General features: G+C 45.1%; 1 protein-coding gene across 4 annotated transcripts in view; it reads right to left on the bottom strand.

Moving 5' to 3' along the window:
* The window catches only part of IGSF11 (immunoglobulin superfamily member 11), a 104,126-nt gene extending 86,584 nt beyond the window's left edge, over positions 1-17,542 (bottom strand). The window contains exons 1-2 of one of the 4 annotated variants that reach the window (XM_086882853.1): positions 8,026-8,427; positions 7,825-7,923 (exon numbers count right to left, since the gene is read on the bottom strand). In XM_086882853.1, the coding sequence (XP_086738979.1) occupies positions 7,825-7,831 (7 nt within the window). In that variant the 5' untranslated portion in view covers positions 7,832-7,923; positions 8,026-8,427. Of the gene's footprint in view, positions 1-7,824; positions 7,924-8,025; positions 8,428-17,376 lie in introns of those variants that run through there. The other 3 variants (XM_086882852.1, XM_086882856.1, XM_086882854.1) reach the window with 3 other exon arrangements.
* Positions 17,543-23,908: the final 6,366 nt, after the last annotated feature.

The following is a 23,908-nucleotide window of genomic DNA, read 5'->3' as shown; positions in this document are numbered from 1 at the left end:
CACAGATACATCCACAGAGCACAACACACCCTTGTACATAATGACAAGGGGAAAACATTGCAGTTCTGCTTGGCTGGGCCCCAAGTCAGGGCAGTTTTGCTCCTAACCTTTATCCTCATTATATATCTTAGTTTGTGGTTACAATGATAACAGCGATACAGCACCAACATAATGTTTTTCCTGACAGCATTCTGAAACATCCAGAAACAAGCCCTTGTCATTCATTCCCTTCCTAGAGGTGGGGAAAGCAAGACCTAGGTGTGTGCACTCTTCACTGTGCAAGTGTAGAACAGGGCAGGGATCAGACACAGCCCCAGACTCCTCTGCTATGTTGTGCAGGCAGCACCTCCTCCTGCTACCTGCTCTCCAAGACTGGTCAAGATTGATAACAGGTGTAAAATGCAGCCCCCAGGGCTAGAAAGAGCAAAGGTAATCTTAAAGTAATGAATGCAAAACACAGCATTGGTGAGGTGGTATACTTCCTCACTGGAAAAAAAAAATTAAAAAAAAATCAGAATTTTCCTATTCAAGTCCTCAGTACAGCAAAAGAAGTCGAAAAAATCACACACAAAGCACAACCTTGCTGCTGCTGCTTTGCTGATGTCAACTACTGCAGAACAAAAAGGATGAGGCTGTGCAGGCACAACCAGCCTGCTGCCAGAAGACATCCCTCCAATCTCTCTGTATGCTGCAAAAAAACACGAGTTGGGACATGATAAAAAGCAGACCCTGCACCCTTCTACCCTATATCTATCAGTGTGCTTGTGCAATGATAACCAAAATAGCTGTGAACTCCTCCAGTGACTTGAAGTACTGCTACCCCATCTACTCACCAAACCGTCTGCAGGAGGAGGCAAGGACATGTAGTTCTTAGCCATATTCTTTGGTGTTTATTTACTCTGTATATTTGCATAAGTACTGACACAATTTGAAATAAAAGCCTCTTCATGCACACATTCATATTCCCCCAGCCCATAGAGAGGATGGCTTCAGCCCCTATCATTTCCCCACACTTTCAATGGAAAAAATGTGTGTGGGCAGGGTGGGGGGATAGTCATGAGCAGAAGCCGCGATCTGACTCTGTCAGCAGATGACTTCTATTTGCACTCGTTAGCACTGCCCTAGCGTGAGCTAACACCACCCCCTCGGGTAATTTAAATTTATAAAAAAATAGAAAAGAAGGGGGAAAAAAAAGCCTGTATTTCTATATTTAGGAGGTTAGGATAATCGGGGTGGAAGAGCCCATCTGTTTGGCGTTCACTCCAGCTGCTATGGATGCGGAAATTTGTCTATTTTCTTTCCTTTTGCCTTTTTCGACTTGTCCTGGCTGACTGTGAGAGAGACACAGAAAGCATGATGTATGGCCATAGCCATTTAGGTCTGCAACTGTGCACCATCCCATTGGAGTCACAGCAGAACCACTTGGCATAACCAGGGTCTTTCCCACAGGAGTGTAAAATAGTAAATAATAATGACCATTATTGTTGTTGATAATATTGTTGTTGTTGTTGTTGTTGTTGCTATATCATATTTTATTGATACTATTAATAAATCTACGGTTATAACCATAGATTCTGAAGACAGAACAAGACAGAAAGGCACAAGACAAGACACATCTTAGACCTCTGTAAAAGTCAGCTTTAAGAAGGCAGCCTCCCATCTGCCACATCATTCTTTTGGGAGATCACCCCAAATAAAACTGAATTTCTGTGGGATGCCAACTCATCATCATTGGCACTAGCCACTGGATGGAGACATAGCCACATTTCTTCTCAAACCAACCCAGCTGCCATTTTTGTCCCAAGGCTCTATGAAAGTGAGCTAAATTCAGAAGTGGCCTTTGATCTCCCACCTTCCTGAACTGACTGGGCTCTGGTCCCAAAATAATGAGGATGCAATTACTTCAAGGAGTCTCTTGATGCCGTTCTTGTCATAGACACGAGTGCCACAGCCCTTGTGGGGTATAGCATCACTGCCCTTGTAAACCTAATGCAGTGCTACTTCTTTTATTGCTAAAGGCATCCCTGCAGTGTGTTCAGACACGTGGAAAACTTTTGGGGCCACTGGCTGTTTACCTGATATGGTACCAGTTATCACTTTTTAATTTCAGTGTTTCAATGTTTTAATGTTCATCACTGAGGTCATAAAAGGTGCCAGGGATGAGCAATAAGCCTGGATATATTTCATGTGATTAGTGTTCTGAAACATTTAGAAAGAGGAGAGAAGACTGTCAGTACAATATTAAGAATTCTACTGCCAGCTTTTCCTACAGGATCCTCTCCAGCCCTGAGGCTGGAATCACAGTACAGTACATGGAGGAGGAGAGGTGGGTGAGGGGCATGGATCAATAAATAGGAATATAGACCGGGGAATGCATGGTCCAGGCACTGCCCAGTCCTCCCTGCAGCACACACTCCTGGTCCAGATCCAGGCCTCCTTTCTCCTGCCTGACAAATGTTCCCTCACCTTCCCTACCACATGAAGCTGGAACTCCCCCACTCATTTCCATGTGTACAAGACTGGGATCTAGATCATCACATAAAGGGCAATAAATGTGTACAGAGCTCCAGAAACTTTCTCTTTGGAAGCAGCCCTCCTCTCACGGGTGCAAGTCCCTTGCATACAAACACAGATGGACATTGATGACCACATTTGGCAGGCCTGTCTTCATGATATGTCTGGTCTGGGGTTTTGGTGCACAGCATGGCTTGGGTGCATTTCTGATCATTGGCATGAGGAACAACACTCCTTTGATTCTCTGCTTCAGGGAGGTCATTTCAGCCCTTGCAAGTCAACAGGGACAATCGTTCTTCCTCACCCATAATTGACTGCCTTTTTCTGCAGTTGCATCCCACACATCATCCACGATGCAGAGATGGCTTTTCCTAGCTTCCCAGACCACCCTCTCCTGAACTGTCTGTGGTCTTCTGTTAGCTACTTCAGCTCAATGGGTCCACAGGCCCTGTGGCCCAGAAGCATTTGTTTCCTTGGGACACAAGGAAGATCAAAGGCCTTAAACACGTTCATTTTCTTTTCATAAGGTTCGCGACATTAGATGGACAGGCACAGGTGACGTACTCAGTGCCATGCTCCACCCTCTACTTCAGGTAAGAGACCCCCACACTGGTCAGCCTGAAGGCAAGAATGAGAAGAATATGAGGTCTCACTAGTTCACAGACCCAAAAAACCAGCTATTTAACTCTGCCTTCAGGTAGGCCAATTCGCAAAGTGTCACCTGTGTTACAGAGCTGAAGAGTGTCTCACGCAGCTTCAGAAGCTGCTTTCCACAATGTGCACAAAAGTTGCACACGAAAATGTACACCTTCAGCAGCTGACATTGTTGCAACTGTTCTTTAAGGTGCTAAAATAACTCACACCTATTCCTTGCAGACACAGAGAAAATTCTTCTGTCTGTGATGCATTATTTTCATTACTTTTGTCAAGCATTATTTAATATTTTCAAATTAACTTTTCTTTACAGGGATGATAAGCCAATAAAAGTACATGGAAAATATTCTGAAATCTAAGAAGGCTTAAAAGATGAAGTTATAAATAAAACCTGAAACTAATAGCTGAGGTTTTGTTTATTTGTTTTTCAATTCTTCATACTATTTCCTCCAATATTTAAGGGGGAAAAAAGCACAGAGTTACATGTATGGGAAACTTCAGATAAACTGCCTTGTATTTGATGAAATCAGAAATACTGCAACTAAATTCAACATTTATATCATCACTCCCCCACACTCCCCATCTGAAACACACAGTGTAACTGCAAATGAGAAAACAGAATTCTCTTGTATGTTCACTTTCATGAAAGATAAATTTGCTTTGTTCTCTATTTTGATCCCTAATTCAGAAAATCACTTAAACATATGCTGAAGTTCATAATTTGCCACTCCACCACTTATGCATCTACTCAGGAATATGCCTGAAGTCAGGCATATGCACAGCACACTGCTGACTGTGGACCTCAGAGCATTCTGTTCATTTCTGAAGCTGTTCTAATTTAGTGACGTAAATGTACAAGGAAGTAACACATTTTGAGCAATTTTAGCACTCACTGGCAAAAGTGAGTTTTGAACTTGCCTATCCACACAAACAGTCTGAATAATTATTAAAAAGTAACAGCTAATTCTTGATACCTTTCAGAAACTGCTTAATTCTAGCAATTACTTTGAGCTGTCAGGATAGTGAAATAGTATGGCATGAAATTTTTCTCTGTATCAATGCTGACCAACCAACCCTGCAGCTGAAATGCTGCTCCCCCTCCTAGCAAACAGTTTAAAAAAACCAAAACAACAAATCATCTTATGAGCATGTGGCATGTCAAATATTATTTGTAGAAGCTATTCAGTAAGTAACTTCAAATAAGTAAAATGCAAAGAAACCGCAGGATGTTCACAAACAATTTTCAAATAGAAATGGAAGAGGAATTCATTAAATAAATTATTTGTTATAAATTATTCACCTACCTCTAATCTTACTACCACTTAGACTATAAAATTCATGCCATAAAAGATACAGGATTCGTGCCATAAATGATACAGGATACATAACAAGGCATCATTAACTTATGCATTTCCCAGTGCTGCTTTATTTTGACTGTACAGTTAAATGTGCATTATTATATATTATATATATGCACATGCATTAAGACAGCCTTTTGGCTTTAATGGACTTTGAGTGTAGTACATTTTTGTTTTTAAAGCTAAGCTAAGGAGACCTGGTCTGATTTTAGCCTGTAAGTTGATTTTGAGCTCCAAGGCTGAATAACTCTTCAAATCTGAGAGAATAATCCAAGCTGTACTCTGAGCAAAACCAAAATGAATGAAAGCCTCACACAGTTTGCTAATTTAATGAGATTTCCACAACTTGGGCCCATTTCAGATAAATTCACAATGAGAGTTGGACATCCCTTTGTGTCTATCAAGCCACACAGTGAACCTTTCCATAAAGGTGAAAGGGGTGAGGAGAAGCTGGAAGATCTCTGGCAGGAGACAACAGTGGCCTTCTGGGACCCACTGGCTTTGCACTGGATCACAGGGTCAGCAGCATCCCCACCTGAATCGCTTTTTCCCTCCTGCAGCTGCAAGAGAAGCTGCCAGCTGTGCCCTGGCTATATGGCCAGAGGAACAAATGCTGAAAAGAAAGCTAAAATACACTATGAAATTAATTTTAGCCATGAAAACAAAATCTCAGAAAGGGTTGTCACTCATAACCAAGGATGAAGGCAGCTTTTTATTCTTGTTTGTGTCCTGATTTGTTTTAAGTGACAGCTACATTCCACTACTTGTTTGGTCTCCAACAGTTGTTTTATTATTTTATATCATAACTGTTTACTTTTAATTATAAGTATGATGATTGTCACTGAATTTCTCCATCTGTGGAAAACTGATACAAGTTGTCATTCTTTGGTTATGGAGAAAGAGAATAAAAAAGGATTCCTGCAGTTGTCAGAAGAATCTCTCAGCTATCTCCAAAGCAAATTCTATTGCAGCGAGTTGCAATTAAATGCTACTCTTCACCATCCATGCACATTTTTACCCTTTGGAAAGGAAAGAAGAGTTGGTTTGGCAGAGTTTCATCATCCTGGACTGACTCATAGCAGACTCAGTCCTTGGCCCAGTGATGTCAGGTGCGTTTGTCAAGCCTAGCACACCACAGAGGCCCTACACCAGTGTTATTACACACTGGTACTTCCACAGAACTTTTGAGTTCATGAGAAGACCCCCAGAGGAAGCAAGAGCATGGGGTCCACTCACATCAAAGACCTCTTGAAGAGGTCATCCAGTCTGTGAAGGCTCCTCCAGTCCCAGGTCCTGACACACAGACCTCAAAGCTAAATAAGCTTTACCGCAGCAATTTCTACATCAAAGGGAGAATAGCTGTGGCTCTGCTGACAGGACTGCTTCCACTCTTGCTTACTGCCAACATAAATTCACATCAACTAGGATGTTTAAAAAGAACCTGAGGGAATTGTGTGCTTAATTCCCATAGGTATCTTATAAAGTCCCAATTGTAAGAGAAAATGCTTTATTTTTTTTCTATTTTCAGGGTGAAGCGACACCACAAGTGTAGAGTGGATAAGGAAGAAGAGCTTCATTAGACCATATGGAGACTAGGGTTCCCTTAAGCAATGAAGAAAAAACTTCACAGTGCCTGAGGACCAGACTCACTCTTCTCTATAGGAGCACCCTGGCTAGCGCATCTCCACCACACAGGGCAACACTCACACAGAAACACAACTTGAAGGCAGGCCAGTCATGTAGCAGACCATCCTGGGCCTCCCAAACCAGCCCTGACTGATGTTGCAGCAGAACCTAGTCAAGAAGGATTTCCTCCAAAGCATTCTCAAGGCACAGATCAATTTTAGGATTGCCACCAGTGTCACAGACTGCACCCAGCAGGTGACCAGGCAGCTAACTGGAGGTGAGTAGGACAGATACCTTGCACACAGAGTCCCCTCACCAGTGACCCCAGGGCCACCCCTCTGGGGGGGCTCCATGCAAAATATTCATCATAAAGGTGGTTAAGACAAGGATGAGGGAAGAAGAGCCACATTTGATTTAGTCACTACAGATTTTCTCTAAAGACTCAGAATCTGTAACCACCCATGAGCCACTGGCACGAAAACTCAGGATGAAAAGTATTCAGCAGGCCACTGATTAAATGAGTGGACAGGCAGCATTGTCCAGTGGGGAAGGCATGGGCTGGCAGTCAGGAGATGCAGGCTCCACCCCCAGGCTGGCCATGGGAATCCTGCATGACCATGGCAAAGGCACTTCCCATCTCTGGGCCTCAGTTTTCTCCATCAGCTGCATGGTGATCTACATAACATGGCTGTTACCTGAGTCGGTGAAGAGAAAGATTATACAAGGATTAGCATTAAAAAAGTGTGTGGGCAGAAAACGGCATGGATATGAAGGGTTCTGAAAAATACATGGGCCTCTGTCTTCATGCTCCTCATCTCATTCCACAAAGTGGTTACTAAAAGCAAAAATAGTACACTCTCCCTACAAAGGCAGCACACAGTAGACACATATATTTAGATCACTGTGAAACAAATACCGACTTCTGTCCAAGGTAGGAAAAAGGTACCCTGTGCTACAGAGAGGGAGAAAGACAAAGACAACTGAAGTCACCCTGAAGCAAGGAAAAGGAAAGAATCCAGACCTCTGGGACATATTCAGCTGTGGTATAAACACTGATGTTAGCCATATGCAAGAAGATCAGAGATAAATGACAAAGCTCTCATGAGCCTGACCTGGAGGTCCATCAGGTGCTAGATGTATACAGCACAAGCACTCATCTTCCTGCATGTCAAACGAGCAATTTCAAACCCCTAAATAAATGGTAGGACACTGCAGCAGAAACAACCCTCAGGAAGGACAGGACAGAACACCTTCTCAGTAATTTTATTTTGCAGCTTTTTCAGCTTGCATAGCTATCCCCCTTGCCCAGCTGAGGATGTCACATGCTGCTTTTCCTCTCCCAGGAGACATCAATCTGTCACTAGGGCCACTCTCTCGACACTACCCCCCAACATGTGTTTTCTACCCCTTCTGCTTGCTCGGAGCACAGAAATGACAGCACAGAAACCCAGTGGCAGCAGGTGGGAATGGAGCCCGCATCCCTTAATCCCAGTGCTCACAGCCAAAAAAAAAGACCAAAAAACCAAAAAATACAACCTAAAAGGAAAAAGCAAAAGATACAGAGCTTCCCCGATACCCTGCTTCTTCCCTTACATGCATAGCATCACTGCAGCTGAAATGCAGCCTCAGAGAAAGGAAAGCAAGAGGCCCAAAAGGCAGCTAGGAAACCCACCGTCCATTGGCTTCCCTCCACACGAGGCGATCGGACTCCTTCTGCTGCAGTGACTTGGCAAGCACACCTCGCTCTGACTCAGCACCTCGCCGGCACCTCCTGTCAATTATTGCCACAAACTGCTGACGCCGGAAGGGCTATTTGCAATTAGGATGCAACACAAGCCGGCGGCGGTGGGATGGCTCAGCTCCCCCCCTTCACCTGCAGCGCTCCCCTCGCTGGGAGCCCTCTGGCTCAGGGCTGGAGCTCCCAGCGAGGGTGAAGCTGTGGGGGACAGGGCACGTAGTGCAGGAGGGCTGGAGGATGGGGACCAAGGGGGTGGGAGAAGCCTGCCTGCGCTGTACCTATTCTGTGCATAAACAGACAACTGCTGTCAATGTGGCAGCTGAAATGCAGTCTTGCAAAAGAAGAAAAAAAAATAAAAATAAAAAGGCAAAACAGCGACTGGGAATAAGGGCGAGAGCAGCGAGAACAGATGAAACTATGCAAAAAAGCTACTGTAGAGCTAGCACTGAGCATTCCCCAAAGAACAAGCAAAGCACAGCCTTGCTGCAACTCCGTGCAGCTGAGAAACACAAGCCTGCTCTCCGTGTGCGATGCATTTCCAGCACAGGAGAGGGAGGCGCTGATTGCGGATGAGTCCCGTAATAAGGGCCCAGGGCGCACCAGCTGTTTCAGGGGCAAAAGGAAGGGCTGCCCTTGACAAGCCAAGGACATGACGATTCTGCAGACAGACTGAGGCCATTCTGTCCCTCTGCCAAGTAGCCAAGGTCCTCCTAACCTCTCCGAGTCACTAGCTCACGCAGCCAGAAAGCCAAGCAGGTCTGCACACAAGCAGCTCCACAACCAGCGGAGATGTTCAGACAACAAACCCCATCAAACAGTGGAGATCAACCACACAGTTAGTTCTGGAAGCAGCCCAGAAATCACAAAAGCTCAGCAGTGCCCTGCAGAAGCCCTCCATCACCTTTTGGTTCACTAAACCAATCTTCCACCCACGCCTGTCTCCTTCCCCGAGGCTTGTGGGGAGCTCCAGGCCCCTTTCACTGGCACAGGCAGTGAGAGGCAGCAGAGTGAGTGGTGCATTCCTTGCAGGAGCTCCCAGGGACCTTTTAGCCAAGAAGAAGAGCTGTATTTGCTGAGATATCACCTCCAAACCAAACATTTCAGAGTGCAGCTAATGCTGATAAATCACAAGGGAGCACAGGTCAGAGCAGGTGGTGTAGAGCTGGAGCAAAAAATTCCAAGAAGCACTTCAGGTTTGATGCAGTGAACCAGCCCCTACAACATGATGCAACAACCTCTTTAAACAGCCATACCAACCAGCACAGTGTCCAACATGCCTTGCAGTCTGTGTGCCCACAGCTGCAAAATTCATCACAGACTCATGCCCTGCCTGGAAATCCAGTGTGGGTAAAGAGGCAGAGACATCGAACTGCAAGATGGGTGATACACAAATCTCATCTAGATAGCCAAGGCTGAAGAGGGAAAAAAGTTAACAAAAAAAAAAAAAAAAAAAAAAATCTCACTAAAGCAACCTGTATTTCCCTATGGCCTCCTGATCAGGTAAGGAATATCTACTGCACAGTGTGGAGAGAGAGCAAAGGAACAAAGTCAAAGAAAACAGAAAAAAAATAGTGACTTCAGCAACATGTGCAGGAATTAGCTAAAAGTCACAGCAGGTTACAATTCTGCAGTGTCTAAAAGAGCGTAGGTAGGACTTGGAACAACCTGTCCCAGCACACTTAGAAGCGACAACACCGCAATTGATACAAAGATACAAAGTAATGGGGACTGCTACATACTCAAATTTAACATCCCTGTGAGAAAAACGGAAACAAAACTTTGCATTGTGCCTCTTGCATGTTAGAGAAAGAACAATTAAAAGCAGAAACGGTCCAAACAGCCTAACTCCAAAAGCAGGGGAACTAAAGTTGTTACAGTGTACGGTGGTGCACTGAAGCAATCTCAGCATCATCACTGAAAAGGCACTCGGTGCCCTAAACAAAAAAATGCTGAGAAGCAAGAGAGCACATTGTACAGCCAAACAAAAGGAACAAGAAGTGATTAAGTCTAAACAGTTGCTTCATAAAATGGTAACTACAACTGAGAACAAAACTGAAGGCCAACCGCGAAAGCCAAAACCCAATCATTTCAGTACATTTAAGGGACGAGTCCAGGAGTGAGAGCAGCTGAAGAAAGAAATTTCTCAAGTGGCTGTAACTGCTATCAAAGACAAGCAAACCCTTGGTAGGTCAGGTGGTTCTTGAAGTTAGCATGCCTTCCATAAGAGAGGCTAACCTGGAAGTGGCAGCAGGGCTTGGTTAAACCAGTCCAATACCCTAAGCCCCTAAAAGTACACAATAGGAGACAAACTAGCTCCATCTCTGCTCAGGGGAATTTATGGCCCTGCAATCCACTCTAATTTTGGAAGGAAAAGGATAGGACTAAGTAATTAATTTTCTGTCACTTCAAAGTGCACCTGCTAAACTGTTCTGGGCAGGATGCCAGTTCAGTGCCAGACCTGTCCCCTGCTGGCCTGGCGTGGGAACTCCCCCCCTTGCCCTGCCCCCAGTGGGGTTCAGGCCAGCTGAGGTCAGACTGAGTCCAGAGCTGCTGCCCCACTCTTCAGTGCCCAGGCTCAGAGGCATGGGAGCCCCTCTCCCCCTGTCCTTGCTCTGGCCCTGATTACAAGGGATTACCCCAGGTTTCTAACCAGTTCTGGGGTGGTTTAATCTATTCCTTAATATCTGGAAGAGAGACAGGAAGCTGGCAAAGTGATTTGGGTTGGCTGAGACAAAAGAAGATTGAGAGAGACTTCCAAGGGATCTGACAAAGCTCAGCAAGTGGGCAGCATAATGCAGGATGAAATTCAACATTACCAAACGGACAGTAATAAGAACTTGAGAGAATAATCTGAACTACTCATATACCATGGGGCTCTAATTCAAATGTAATCGCTTGAGAAAAAAATCTTGGTATCACTGTGAACGGCTCAATGAAAACATCTGTTCAACATACAAGGGTGGTCAAAGAAGCAAGCAAGCTGTCAGGGTGTCTAAAGGCAGAGGCTGAAAAGAAGGATGCTGGAAGTATTCTAATGCCACCATGAACACTGAAAGTGCACCCTCAGCTGGAATTGCTGTGGTTACTTCTGCACGGCACATTTGAAAATGCAGAAGGCAAAGAAAGGTTTTGATATTCACCAGTCAAAAACACTTACTGGTCAAGCACTGTTAAAATTGGGACAATTTAACTTGGAGATGAGTTAAATAGAAATAAATTATCAAATGGGAATGAAGAAGTGAAACAGGTGGATTTTGTTTGCTTTTTGTGTGTGTTTGTTTTTCAAGAGAAAAAAAGAAAAGTTGTTCAGCATAACTGAACAGAAATTACCACACATAAAGAAAATATTGCCATTTTCCTTTTTCTGTTTTTACTTTTTCTGCTTCTAAACACAGCCAATAATTAACTACCAGGAATGATTACCCCATGTTATAGTTAAGTCAAGAGCTCAGCAGAAATTGCAGAGGCCCATGCATTTATAAGGATACTGGGAACATCCACAGATTCGTCAGGTAGAAAAAAAAAAAAACCAAACCCAAAATTGAATGAAAAATAGCATAACATCACTATACCCCCATGCTTCCAGGCGTTAGCCAACTTCTAATTAGTGGGGATTAGGAAGTAATCCCCCCAGTGGGCCTGCAGAGAGGGTGTTCCAACCCACTTGCTCCTGGCTGTTAATGTGGCGGGCAGAGGGAGAGCTGAGCCTGCAGCCCACCAGCAGCCTCTCCGCCCGGGAGGCCGAGATGTTGGTGTCCACTGCACACCCACCTTGCTGGACACCAACTGAGGACATAGCACCAGGGGGCTCGGTTAGCCCAGCTCAACCTGGCCCCTGGCAAGGGGGAAGTTTCACTTCTGCAGCTTTGCAAGTGGGGGGACTTGCCTGAAGAAGGGGAGGAGACAGATGCTTTATTCACTCTGCAGTGGTAGAACACTGTGACTTAACTAATCTTATGGCAAGGAAGTGGAGTGTGGACATACCCCTAAAATTAAAAGAAAATTGGGTTGTGTGGGCATTGAAGTCCAGAGCAATACACACACCAGACTATTCCTAGGGCAGTCTAGGAGTAGCACAGACATGACAACAGACTCCTCTTTGCTAAATGTTTGGAACCAGTTTCTCACTGTGGAGGTTTTGGCACCTCCCATTGAAGCATGCGGGTTCAGCCATGGCAGCAGAGATCAATGGGCTAACCTGGCCCAGGACTTCTTAGACAGGCTGATGCAGAAATGCACAGCAGATTATAAACAGGCTTTCGTTGCCTCCCCACAAAAACCATTCCTGGCTTCAGCATTCCTGGTAAAATCTAAGCCCAGAGGAGTGGAGTTCAGATATTGCCTTTCTCCTGCCGATGCTTGTGAGCCACCAGCTCATGTTCTCATAGCTAGGCTGGCTCATGAGAGTATGAGAAAATAAATGCACAAGTTTTGTCCCTGAGTAAGTGATCTGATCAGCCTAATACCAAAATTACACTTAAAATTAGCTTCATGCAGAGATGCAAATGTACAAGTACTGCTATGCTGCCAGGAGGAGAGCTGTGGCTCTGCACATGCACGAATAATAAAGGACTGAGCTCAACCTGCTAGTCCTGTTCTGATTTCTCCAGTGACTGTTCCAGGAGGGAAAATAAATATTAACAAATATTTGCTGTATTTCTTAATTAGAAACATTGTCTTTCAGCACAGTGCTCTACAGCACAATGAATAAGGAAAGGACAAGGGCAGTGCCACGTATGTGTGTACATCGTGTTTGCATACACATGTCAAGACGGCAAAAATAATGGGCAGACTGTGCACATTTGCAGCACCACCAATTGCTGCAAGTTGGTTTTTATCATTGTTCTTTTTAAATGCCCTGTAGAAATGAAAAGCAGCAACCACTAAAGTTCTACTGAACTACTTCTAGTAAACCAAAACTTATCAAACATGGGAACATGGGATGTTTTATAAAATTGTAACTGTGTTTCAAAAGAAAAACAGGGAGGAAAAAAGTCAAAAATACAGAAACATCCAACTGAAGCATCTTTGGGATGAAAAAATTTGACTTTTCACATCAAAATGTCTTTTTGCTTAGGGTACTTCCTTGTATTGTAACAATATAACTCCACAAAGAGACTAAATATCAATGTCCTAAGATGGAATCTCTCTCAAAATTTCCTTTCAAAACCATCAAAGCATTTGAATTCTACTTCCGTTTAGAATGAAACCAAATTCCTCAATCCAGATGAAACAGAGCAGCCCAGCTCAAACAGTGAAAAAAAAATAAAAAGGCAGAAGCCAGGACACAAGTGACCTCCAAAACCAAAGAGATGAAAACTTGTAAGAAAACAAATCAAAAAAAAAAAAAAAACATTAAATGTTCACAGTGCACAATTAAAAATGTTGTGCTTTCTCCTGGGTGCACAAGACATGAAACAGTTGCGAGTATAAAGTAGGAAGGCATATGACCAGAAGCCCTGTAATTGTGACTGCTCTAAAGGAGAGGCTGGGCAAATGTCCTACCTGACAGCAAGAAAATCATTTCATCTCTGCACACATCAGTTTTCCATTCTATAAATCAAACTGACTGCCCGCACAAAGTAAGTTTGGAGACTCTCAATTAGGCAATGTTCATAAATAACTGTGCAAACATGAGGTAGTAATAACCAGAGAACTGTCTTTGTTACACTACTGTCTGTTAAACAACCAGGAGCTAAATTTTCCTCTGAACACTTACAAAAGGGAAGGCAACATTAATGCTCCTCAAGGAGGAAACTACAAAGAACAGATTTTCAGTGCATGCACTTCTCCTTGAAATAAACTGTGTTAAAAGCACTTTACTTAAAAAGCATGATGATAGTAGCATCCTGCTAAATATAGATGACTCACCACAATTTAGTAGTGAACATCCCTAAAGAGGACCATTACATTATTGCTTAACCTGCTGCATAAATTTAAGCATCCTCCTGTGGTTACAGTTTGTTCCAAGACACTCAAGACTACTACCAGCATCCACTGACCTTCAGTGGGTCATGAGGTTTCTCTGAGTCTTGCTTTCTCCATCTGTAGTATTGGTACAAGAATAAAAACACAACTCCCCCATGAAGGCAGGAAAAATAATTCCTAAGTTTCCTAAGTTAAAGAGTTGTTTATACCATACTTTGTATATCCAGATTACTACCGAGCAACTAAATATAGCTGCTCCTGAGGCGCTCTGAGATCCCTTGAGAACAGAATCTTATAAAAAGAAGATTGCAGTTTAGGCAATACTGAAGAAACAGAGATGAAGAATCTGTTTCCAAAATAAGGGAATGATGCCCATTTCAGAAAGAAGTAGTTAATGCATCTGTGCCTACCGCTGGGGACCAAGGTCAGGTCACGAGCAAAATGATTTATCTACACGTCACAAAACCACACAGCTTGACACAAATGGCAATCTGTTCCAAAAAAAACCTGCAAAAGCATGGAAGGGCAAGGGACTGACACAGTACTCCCTTTCTAGGGCTGAGGACCTGGAGCAGGGCTGGGCAGCATGGGTGGGTAGGACAAGAATGCTGCAAGGCTAGAAGAGATTCAGCTGTGAGAACCTCAGACTGACAGGAGGGCAAATCCCAAAAGTCATGTGAAGAGTTGTAGACCTGCTGTTGCATTAATCCACTACAGCCAGGCACTCTCACCCCCTGGTCTTGCAAGATCCATCTGCAGTGGACTGTAACACACTGAAATCTCACCTGTTGCATTTCTGTGTCACAGGATCCAAACACCATGCAGTTAAAAAACACGTCAGTTCTGCACTCTGGCTGTACCCGATGTGTGATTTCTACCACATTTGACAATTTGCAGGATGCTATTTCTGGAGACATAGGAGGATTGATTAGCAATCCCAGGTTTGGTTTCAAAGCTCTAAAGAGAATTCCCTCCTATCTTTCCCTAAATCTCTCCTGGGAAAATATTTCCACAATTATTGCACTTATAATGTATTAGAGGGATAACATAGATGCTGCCCTTGGCCCAAGACCATTAAACATGGCGTAATAGGCCCAGAAAATGGACAAGTTACCATTTATGCTAGTTTATGCTAGTTACCATAACTAGCACCAGTTACAAAGAATCATTGTTATTCTACAAATTGCAAAACAACATAAAAAAATGGCACTATAATAATAATTGACTTAAATGTCACTATGAAGTCCAATTTTATTTTATTGTAGGTATAAAGTGTGAGAATGACCTCCAAGGTCTCTTTTTCCCCCCAACAACTTTCTTTTTTTTTGGCATTAAGTATTTTGCCTGATTATACACTCTTACAGTTTCAGATCCTACTTTTAATTTAGGTATCACTTTGCATATGATCCCTTATTTTTCTTCTATCTTCTAAACCAGTCTAAAATCTCAAAAAGGGGAAAAAAAATTCAAAATCACTCTTCCTAACCATACTTGGCAGCCCAGAGCAGAAACACACTAATCTTCTGCAAATGTTGTTTAGAAAAAAACCTCCCAATTTAATATCAGCTTTCCTGGGTGTATGTCTGTTCCTTGTCCCTTACAGTGTTTTCTTTTCAAATTCAACAACCACTGAAAATATGGTGATGCTGTGTACCACAGAAATAACTGTGTACCACAGCTATTTTCATCTACCACCATCTTCTAAAGACTTTTCCTAAGACAAAATTTAAAAAGTCAAGCTTGAGACACAGGGGTTTCATTCAGGTAATCGTGAAGTCTTAAAGGAAAGTGCAAAAAAAGCCATTACACTATTTCAGATAAATATTTCATGGAAAAGGTGTCCACACCTAGTTGTCTCCAGTGTCATTGTCCTCATGTGCCCTCAGCCAAAAAAAGAAAAGTAAATATTTAGTCAATCTTTCTGCTTAAAAGGATAATTAAACACCCCTTTAATTTTAACCTTATATCTGATTATTGTTGTATGTTTTTGCAGTGATATCACATCAACAGAAGCACTTCACCACTTTTATGCCTGGAACTGGTGCAAACCAAGTAACTCTATAGACATTTACATCTTTGCAATGTCTGCAGATAAAAAAAAAAAGTAGCACTGAGAACCTGAAAATAATTGAACTTGCTTTCCAAATTGGGAAAAGGACAAAAAGCAAATCGATAGTGTGAAGTATGAAAGCTGAGATTATTTCTTTCAACTTAATGCTAGTAAACTTTATCTTTTTTCCATAATTCATATCTTTGAAGTCAGCAGGTGCAATTTCCAGCTAATGCATGAGACTCAGACTCCCAAACATTTTCTGAGGACAGGAACGCAGGGTGCATTTGAGGCTGAGGCATTTGTGAAAAGTTCATTTATCCACCACAAGACTTGTTTCTAAACAGGTCCTGGGTAGAGGGGAAAGCCTGCTGTGCCTCGCAGGGCAGTGACAGCTAAGGCACAGCTAGCCAAGCAGCAGACTCCACCCAGGTGCCGACTGTGAGGAGGTTTCATCTAGACCTTGCTGAGACATCTCTGGTTTTCTCAAGGGAGATCCTGTCATTTCTTACTGTCCTCCTGCTGTCTCAGGGACCTCTTGCAGCAGGTTTCCCAATTTCCCAGCAGTGAAGGTGGCCCAGCTGTCTCGAAGCTGTGGGCTGCTCTCTGCTGAGCAGAGCTCTGTGAAACTGCTTTGCGAGTATCTGCATTAAAGGGCGGACCTTAAGAAAATTGCCATGTGGACCTCTGTAAACCATAACCGAGCAGGCTGCTCTAAAGTTTAGCATTACTTGAAAGGAGGCATTGCCACCTGATCAACAGATGAGTCTGAACATTTGGCACTTGGTAGTTTCTTCTGCTGCCCTTAATGCAGCACCTCCCGGTGCTCCCCGGCGAAGCACTAAGTGATGTGAGTAGCATCTGTCATACGTAATTTGTTTCCTCTCCGCACAGAGGCCAGGGAACACACCTTATTTTGGAAGGGCTATAGGGGGCGGGAGGTGGTGGAGTCTCCACGTCCCCGGGGGCCGGCACGTATCTTAGAGCTGGAGCTGTGCGCCGTGTGCCTGGAAGGAGGAGGCAGAGGAAAGGATGGGGGGGGACACAGGGGGCTCCGAGCAGCCTGTCACCATCTCTGCGGAAAGTTCCCTGCTGCCTCGGGGCCTGAGGGACAGACCAGAGTTTTCCACACAGGTGAGCTTAGCAAAGGGCTAGGCCCAGTCAACTGAGCCTAACGTGAATCCCAGTTTAAAGCAAGTTTTACAGCACCGTAAAAAAAAAATAATAAATAAAAAAAACCATAAATAAAATACGTATATATAAGAATAGTAGGAAGGATGGTGCAGCGGAGGCAGCGGAAGGAGCCGAGCAGAGCAGCGCTCCTTCCCCACGCCTGCCTGCAAAAGCACTCTCCCGCCGCCGCATTCCCGAGCATCACCGGCGGGACCGCCACCAAAACTTCCCCACGCGCGGGGCACGGCCGCGCCACCGGCGGCGGCGACCCCGCGGCCGCAGGGCGATGCCCCGTGCCCGGCCGCCGCGCCCCGCTCCGCCCGTGCAGCACTCACCTCTCAGGGCCAGGAGCGCGGCCAGGGCTGCCGGCACCCACCTCCCGCCGTCGCCGGGGCGCCGCCGCGTCATGCCGGGCCGGGCGAGGGGCGCGGAGCGGGCCGCCGAGCCCTGCCTTTCCCCGCCGCCGCAGGTGCCGCCGCCGGTGGTGCCGCCGCCGTCCCGGGACCGCCCGCTCGCGGCGAGGCTCCGCCGTGCCCCAAGCCCCGGTCGCCCGGGGAGGGCGGCAGGCGCGGCGGCCGGACCGAGAGCGCAGCCTGGCGGCCCCGAGCCGCCCCCGCAACCCGCCGGGCTGCGGCTGTCACCCCCCGCGCGGCACCGTCCCGGCGCGCAGCGGCACGTCCCACCACCCTCCTCCTCTCTCCGCACAAATTGGGGGTTCCCCCCTCCTCCCCTTCCCCGCCGAGCCGGCACCGTCGCATCCGTAGGGATGCTAGGCGGGCCGGGGTGAGGAGGTGCGGTCCGGCGCAGGGCTGGAGATTGCACCCCCACCGCTCCTCCGGATCATCGCGGCAGCGTGGGGGCTTCTTCTTTCCGGAGCCTGCCTACAGCTGCATTGAAGACGACAGCGGCAGCACACAGCAAAATATTTGGGATGGTCTGCACGGGACTGGTCACTGCTGCAGCGCACAGTATAAATAAACACTGCAAAGGTATGAACCACCCTAACTCCGCCATTCAGGAGCCTGGGAAACACGAGCATTCCGCGCTCCTATAAAACCGACCGAGGTAGCTCTAAAGGATGTGAGGCAGTTCTTGGAGTTGGGGAACTGCAATACCGTGCAACACAGGAATCGCCAACAAGTTGTGTCACAAGCTTAAGTCGGTGCAGCTCTTAAGGCTGCACAGAAAAATTGATCGATTGAAAATCAGCACACATCAAGTGTGTATGTAGAGGGTAGGAAAGGAGGAAAGGGGCCCTTTATGAATTTGGGGTGATCATCTGGGGAAAGGACCAAAGCAGAAAGCTTACACAGACAGACTCCTCATGCACAGCCAGCTCCCTGTCCAAGTCTGATCATGGTGGTTTTGCTTTGTGAAAATAAGCGGTTTGACAAGGAAAATACTCTAACAATTCTGTCAAATGTCCAGTTGCTTCATTCCCCCACCCGAAGTTTCCTCCCCACCAAAGCACAGCTATGCAGCCTTTGCATCCTGCAGGCAGTGAATCCACACTGTCATGCTTCTCCCTTCCTCCTTCCCAATCACAGTCCCTGGGAACATCCCCCTGCCCTGACTACCCTCTTGCTCAGCACTGTTCAGCTGTCTCCTCTGTTGCCTCAAAAGGTGCTCTGACCCTTTACATGGCTGCAGTACCCCTGTGAAGAGGGGTGGGGAAGAGCACCCAGGAGTGAAGACGGCAAGGAAAAGGGGTCTCAGGGGTAGAAAAACAGAAATTGCTTTAAGCGCCATGGAAAGAAAGCAAGCCCATGTGGCAAGCTAACCACCATCTCACCGGCCTAGGTTAAACTCTGCCTTGCCCAGCATCAAGCTTTGGCAAACTTCTATCAGAGGACAGGTTCTCTATCACCCCAGTAGTCCAGGTTTACCAATTATCTTGGTTCTGAAATAAAGCTACTAAATCTATTTACAAGGAGCTATGGTTGACCTACCCTCATCAGGCAGCAAAATTGCTGACTGCCACATGGGCTGGGATTTCATTCAGCAAGTGGTGGCTCAGAGAGGCAAGAAGGTACCACATGGAGACTCAGGGGATGTACCTTCTGGTCTCTTTTCAGGTTGGTCTGGTGCCTGCTGCATGTTCTCCAACACAAAACCTGATGATACTGGTGTTCTGACAGTTCTAGCACCCTCCACTCCAGCCCTGCCATAGGCAGGCAGGCTGGAAGAGGGTTTTGCTCTTAAGGAAAGAAGCCAGCTCTTGGCAAAGGCTCAAGCAGCTGAAGCATAACACTTCAGAAAAGCATCGAAGGGAGAGTCGTAGCCCAGCTGTTCCCCTCATTCTGTAGCAATATGGGAACTGAAGTTTTCGCAGACTCTCAGAGCGCTTCTCTTTCCTCCAGCTGACTTGCTGTATTTTTCATCAAGCAAAAGGACAAAGGAACATGATGATTTTATGATCAGAAGCAGTTCCAAGAAACCCCCATCCTTGTGCACGCACACAGTGACCACCTTGAGGAACACAATGTGTATGTCCACATGTTCACATGAAGGCCCGTGAATGTTTCTTGCCAAACATAACCTCCTCCACCAAAGTCAAGGGCACAGAGCACAGAGTGTATTGGGCACAGTGGCCTGCCACTGCCCTTACTCCTGCAGATGACTTCCAAGAATGAAAAGATGCAAAGACAAATCAAGTGAAAACAAGAAAAATTGCATATTCTCCCTAGGACTGTCGCACTGCCTTCCTGGCCTGCCAAGACTTGGAAGCTGTCTTGACCTAATGGAAAGAAGTGTGTTTTTTGGTATAAGGACACACTGCATTTAGCAAATGCCATCCCAGCTCACTTTGGACTGTTCCTTGCATCCTGCTGTGCATCAGCTGGCAGGTAAACAGCAAAGATCAGTTCACCCTGTACAGTAAATGAATTAATGTGCTTCTTAAAAAGTGCAGTGAGCATAATGTGAATCAAGAGCCTGGTGGTCAAAGAAAGCATTTCTGCCCAAAATGGACCCAAATGACTCCCTCCTAATGCATGCTGCTGAGAGCAGGGAGTATTTTAATCAGCTTTCAGATCTGGTCACCACAGCAGATACTGTACCATACCTACAAACCACAGTGACACAGCAAGTGACTTTAGCTGCTTCTTGCAGCAACTGCAAGAACAATCTGTGGCCACACTCCAGAAGGATGGAGCAGCCACAGGGAATAATAATCTTCAGATGCACCAGTCAGTCCTCTCACTCTGGCTCCCTCTTCACCTTATCACCACTTCCAAAAATAGCTTGCAGATTGTACAGAAAGGACGTGGACGAGGAGATACTGTTCCTGGAACTCTGAATTTCCACTTTAGCTGTCCTTGAGCCCTCCACAAAATGCCAACTGTTTATCCAGTGAGTGCAGCAGACTCCAGCCAGTTGGATACTAGAGCTATGAGCACAGATATTTGCTGCTCTAGCAGCCTATTTTCCCACCAGTGAGTGTCTGTACCTCTTCCTTGGCATCGATGGAATAGCACATCAGGGATAGAGGAGATATGCTTTGCCATATCCCAGGCATTAGATGTTGACAGATAACCACTGCAGGACTCAGTTGTGGTACATTGCTCAGAAGAACACACACAGGATCCTTAAACTGAATGGACAAGATAATTCCAAGATTGTGCATGCTAGGCTGGGCAAGGACAGAAAAAAAATTAAAATAAAACCACTCCCACCTTTTTCTTTCGAAGAATTATGATAAGTAATGCAACTCTCATATCTCAGTGAAAAAACATCTTTGTCAGTCAAATTTGAAATTATGCTACTTTTTTTTTCCCCCCTTTTGCCTTAACATGGCTCTAAAAATCCAGTGGGGATGCAGTTGGGCTCAAGGGCTGCAAGAGATTCCAGGTCTTACATCACCATTGCTGTCTCCCAGCTTGTTAGTGGGTTATCTATTGTCAGATGGGAATTTATTGAAGGTGACATTGCTTACAAATTGATCAAAATCAGCTTCAGTGAGGTGTCCTTCCAAGATATAAAAAGATGGATAAAATTCACTCTGTTGATAATTAATAACTTCAGTCTGTGGAATTGGTTATCTCCCTTTGACAGATGAAATAGAGTTTGCAGATTGAACTGTTTTAATCCTATCTGAGAAGAAATATGACAGCCCTTCAAAGATACACCCAATTAACTATGTCTGTACCTTTTCAATAAAGCTAATTCAAACAAAACCCTAGATTTATTTTGCTGAACACCCGTGCATACAAAACAGAGGTCACTAAACAGAAGAAGAAGCAGTGGTAACCCTGTCAACTCATCTATCACAGATTTTTTCCTACTGGCCACGTGACTGCTTATGTGGGAATACTGTCCCAAGGGTAAAGGTTTGTGTTTTTGAAAGCCTGCATAGTGGAACAAGCAGGAGCATCAGTACTGGTTTCCTCTCATGTGCCCTCACTGTCCAGCATCAGGTGCAGTCTAGAGCAGGCCAGTGTAGGCTTTTGGGTTAGCCCTGTCCATGTGTTGGTCAGGATAACCTGATCCCTGTCACAGCAGTGGCCTGTGCTTACATGTCAGCCACGGAGTGAGACTCAGGAATATCTGAGGGAAACCAGCCCTGAAGCAACAAGCAAATTTCCACACTCCTTCGATGCCAGATGGCAGGAGCGGATGTGTCCATGGAAACCCGGGTGGATTAGGCGTACTTTCAAACTTCTCAGCACTGAAGTAGGCCACTGCATTGTTTCTTTCTCCAAGGCCAATTTGACCCACACGTCAAGAGCCATCCCTCTCTGCTGTCCCCCCTTGATGGGCAGGGAGCCACATAGCCAAACACCAGGAGCTGGGCTGAGATGCTGCTTCCCCTAGACCTTTCTACCCTCGTGGGCACATTGTTGGGCTGGTTTCTTCATCCCGGGCCTGAGTACCTGTGACATGCTGATTTTGATTAGTGCACTGCAAGGTGCTCCTTTCCACAGTGGTGTGGGAAATAAATAAATTTCTATGCACCCCATGCATGCAATTTCTGACTATCCTGGCGTTTCCCAATGCATTTTGAGATAATCCACAATCCAATCATCTCTCTACATATTTTTACATCTCCTGAGTTTTCCTTGGTTGTTCCCACAGTAAAAGCAAACCTCCTCAGCTACAAAATCCTCTCCCCAGTTCTCCTGCCCAAAGTCCCCCAGTGTTCTGGTGTCTACAAAACCAAACCTTTTTATTCAACATTTTGAAAACCATAATCTCTCACTCACTCCCCCAAGTCCTGTCCATGAAGACATGTTTGAAACAAATTGGTCCCCAAGGCTCTAACTAAACCTTTTCTCTGGACACGCTGTTCTTGCTGTGGTTAACAATTGTCCATTGTACCCTGTCAGACACACACTGCCACCCCTCTTAGGAAACAGGGGATGCTGCATCCACATAAAAATGTTTCATAATGCTGCCATTTACATAACAACTTTCTAAATTGTACATCGACAGATTTCCCCAAATCGTTACAGTAGGTGAATTAAATCTTCCACTAAACACCAGCAAATGGTGGTAATGACAACTCCTCTAAGTAGCACACCCCATAAAGCCCAGAAAATGGAAATCAATCACTCTTCCTTCTTTTTTTTTTCCAGAACTGCTGAAAGAATTTATTACACACAGCTGTGACAGAAAATAAATAGATGACAAAATTGAGAAGAAATACACTAAAGTTAGGACTCATGCGGATGTATTCCTGCAGTTGTGATACAAAATGGGTCTTTGAGAATCTTGTTTAGCAGCAGTGTTGCTGTGGCTGTGATGGTCTAAAGATATGTGAGGTGCAATAACTTCTATGGAGAAGCAATAATTTTTACTAGACCAGCTGATGTAGCTGAAAATACCAACAGGTTTTGGGCACATTGACCTGAAGAAGAGCTTCCATGCTTGAAAACTAATCTGTTTTTTCCTTATTACATCTGCTGGTCTAATAAAAGATATTACAGTTTTCTGCATTTCTTAACTCTTTGATGTTCATTGGCCACTAGTAACCAAACAAAATGCTTTTTCAGCCACTTACTTGCTTTTCCAAAGAGAGCTGAAAATGGATAAGGAATCCAGGAAAATAAGAGGTTCAAATCCTTGTGCCAGTGGACATATGGCCACTTCTCTTAATTTTGATATCACTAATGGTGCAACATTAACAACAACTTGCAAAAATTACTTTTAATCCAGTAAATTACCTACACAGGCTAGAGATATCCCAGGTAAAGGTGAAAACCTTGAGGATATAGAGGGCAGGCTGGACAGAACAGGACAGGAAGATCTACATGCAGCAAACTCCAGCTTTCCAAGCTCATAGAGCAATGTAGGTATCTCTCTAACACCTTCATGGCTGTTTCCAGTTCCAGATGGTTGCTTGGCTCAGGGACCACCATAGTGACTACGTCACTCTGCAGCTGAGCAGAGCATCTCTGTTGGACTGATGGAGGAGAAAGTTCAGATCTTTGGTACCCACAGTGCAATGTACCCATGGACAGGTGACCTATGCAATGATGAGTGGGATATATGTTACTGGCCTAAAGGTCAGTTTGGGCAAGGTTTCTCCCCTATAAAGCATGATGATATTTATTACCACCACACTGAAGTAGCTGCTAAATACACCTCAACCTCCCTCTCAGTGTTTTCATGGGACAACATGGGTTTTCAGCATCTTCTGATTCTGACTTAATCCTTCAACACAGGGAGCCAACTGCATCCCAAGGGTGACTCCAACAAAATCTCGGCAGCCATGTGGCAGCAAATGCAGTCTTCTGTTTAGAAGCAATGTAAGACTGAAGTAATATCAGAGCAAAACTAAGCTTGCACTTTGACATGGCCTGCTGGCTAACATTTCCAACTTCCCATGCTCCACTTCAGACTCAAACCTCTCCTTGTTGCAGCATTTTC

This window comes from Cyanistes caeruleus, chromosome 3, assembly GCF_971803275.1.
Source record: "Cyanistes caeruleus chromosome 3, bCyaCae1.hap1.1, whole genome shotgun sequence".
In the NCBI taxonomy this organism is placed as follows: domain Eukaryota; kingdom Metazoa; phylum Chordata; class Aves; order Passeriformes; family Paridae; genus Cyanistes; species Cyanistes caeruleus.
Note: the sequence above shows the minus strand (reverse complement) of the source record. Positions and strands in the feature narration are given on the sequence as shown.